The sequence below is a fragment of the Malurus melanocephalus genome, unplaced genomic scaffold (genome assembly GCF_030028575.1).
Source record: "Malurus melanocephalus ecotype Western Australia unplaced genomic scaffold, MMel_1.1 scaffold_2065, whole genome shotgun sequence".
NCBI lineage: Eukaryota > Metazoa > Chordata > Aves > Passeriformes > Maluridae > Malurus > Malurus melanocephalus.
The window spans coordinates 9,858-11,466 of record NW_026625297.1 but is presented as its reverse complement, the minus strand read 5'-3'; the positions used below and the strand labels follow the sequence as shown (position 1 = coordinate 11,466).

Below are 1,609 nucleotides of genomic sequence, written 5' to 3'. Positions count from 1 at the left end.
CAGGGGTCACTCAGGGGTCACTCTGGGGTCACTCAGGGGTCAGAGGGGTCACTCTGGGGGCATCATCGACCAGGTCCGAGTGGTCATCTGGGGTCATCGGGGTCATCTGCGGTCACTCGGGGTCATCTGGGGTCATCTGGTGTCATTGGGGTCATCTGGGGTCAGCGGGGTCATCTGGGGTCAGCAGGGTCAGAGGGGTCACTCGGGGTCAGAGGGGTCAGAGGGGTCACTCTGGGGGCATCATCGACCAGGTCACAGCGGTCACTCGGGGTCATTGGGGTCATCTGGGGTCACAGAGGTCACAGAGGTCACTCAGGGGTCATCTGGGGTCATTGGGGTCATCTGGGGTCACTCGGGGGTCATTTGGGTCAGCAGGGTCAGAGGGGTCACTCTGGGGTCACAGCGGTCACTCGGGGGTCATTGGGGGTCACTCAGGGGTCATCTGGCGTCACTCAGGGGTCACTCGGGGGCCAGAGTGGTCACTCAGGGGTCACCCAGGGGTCAGCGGGGTCATCCTGGGGTCACCTGGAGCCCTGGACAGCAGGGGACACTGAGGGATGGTGGCACTGAGGTGACACTGAGATGTCCCTGTCACTGTCACTGTCACTGTCCCTGTCCCCAGGCCACCTCGGTCGGCCGCCGGGGGACGCTGGCGTTGGTGACACTGAGGTGGCACTGATGTCACTGTCACTGTCCCCAGGCCACCTCGGTCGGCCGCCGGGGGACGCTGGCGCTGGTGGCACTGAGGTGACACTGATGTCACTGTCACTGTCCCCAGGCCACCTCCATCGGCCGCCGGGGGACGCTGGCGCTGGTGGCACTGATGTCATTGTCATTGTCACTGTCACTGTCCCCAGGCCACCTCGGTCGGCCGCCGGGGGACGCTGGCGCTGGTGGCCCGGGCCACGCTGTCCCTGCGCTACCACGAGCTCTGCGTCCCCGAGGACGTGGCCGAGCGCGGCGTTGGGGACATCCCCGGGTACCACTACAGGGACGACGCGCTGGACATCTGGACAGCCCTGCAGAGGTGGGGACACAGGGGACATTGGGGACGGTGAGGGGACATTGGGGACAGTGAGGGACAGTGAGGGGACAATGGGGACAGAGGGGACAGTGAGGGGACAGTGAGGGACAGTGATGGGACATTGGGGACATTGGGGACATTGGGGACAGTGAGGGACAGTGAGGGACAGTGAGGGGACAGCGAGATTGGGATGCCACAGTGGTGGCCCTGTCCTCACTGTCCCCACTGTCCCCAATGTCCCCAATGTCCCCAATGTCCCCATGTCACTCTGACGTCCCCACTGTCCCCAATGTCCCCGATGTCCCCAATGTCCCCAATGTCCCCAATGTCCCCAATGTCACTCTGATGTCCCCAATGTCCCCGTGGTGTCCCAGCTATGTCCAGGGGGTGGTGGCCCTGTCCCCAATGTCCCCATGTCACTCTGATGTCCCCGTGGTGTCCCAGCTATGTCCAGGGGGTGGTGGCCCTGTTCTACGGAGGTGACAGTGACGTGGCCGAGGATGAGGAGCTGCAGGAATGGGTGGGAGAAATCTTCACCTACGGCGTCCTGGGCAACGCGGACACGGGTAGGGGACACTGGGGACA

At 64.1% G+C, this 1,609-nt stretch overlaps 1 protein-coding gene across 1 annotated transcript in view; it reads left to right on the top strand.

The window, feature by feature from the left end:
* Positions 1 to 1,609, top strand: part of LOC130587543 (polyunsaturated fatty acid lipoxygenase ALOX15B-like) — a gene marked incomplete at its 5' end in the record, with an annotated part of 9,896 nt that overhangs the window by 5,518 nt on the left and 2,769 nt on the right. The window contains 2 exons of the mRNA XM_057388525.1: positions 828 to 1,027; positions 1,469 to 1,601. Of these exons, the coding sequence (XP_057244508.1) occupies positions 828 to 1,027; positions 1,469 to 1,601 (333 nt within the window). The remainder of the gene's footprint in view (positions 1 to 827; positions 1,028 to 1,468; positions 1,602 to 1,609) is intronic.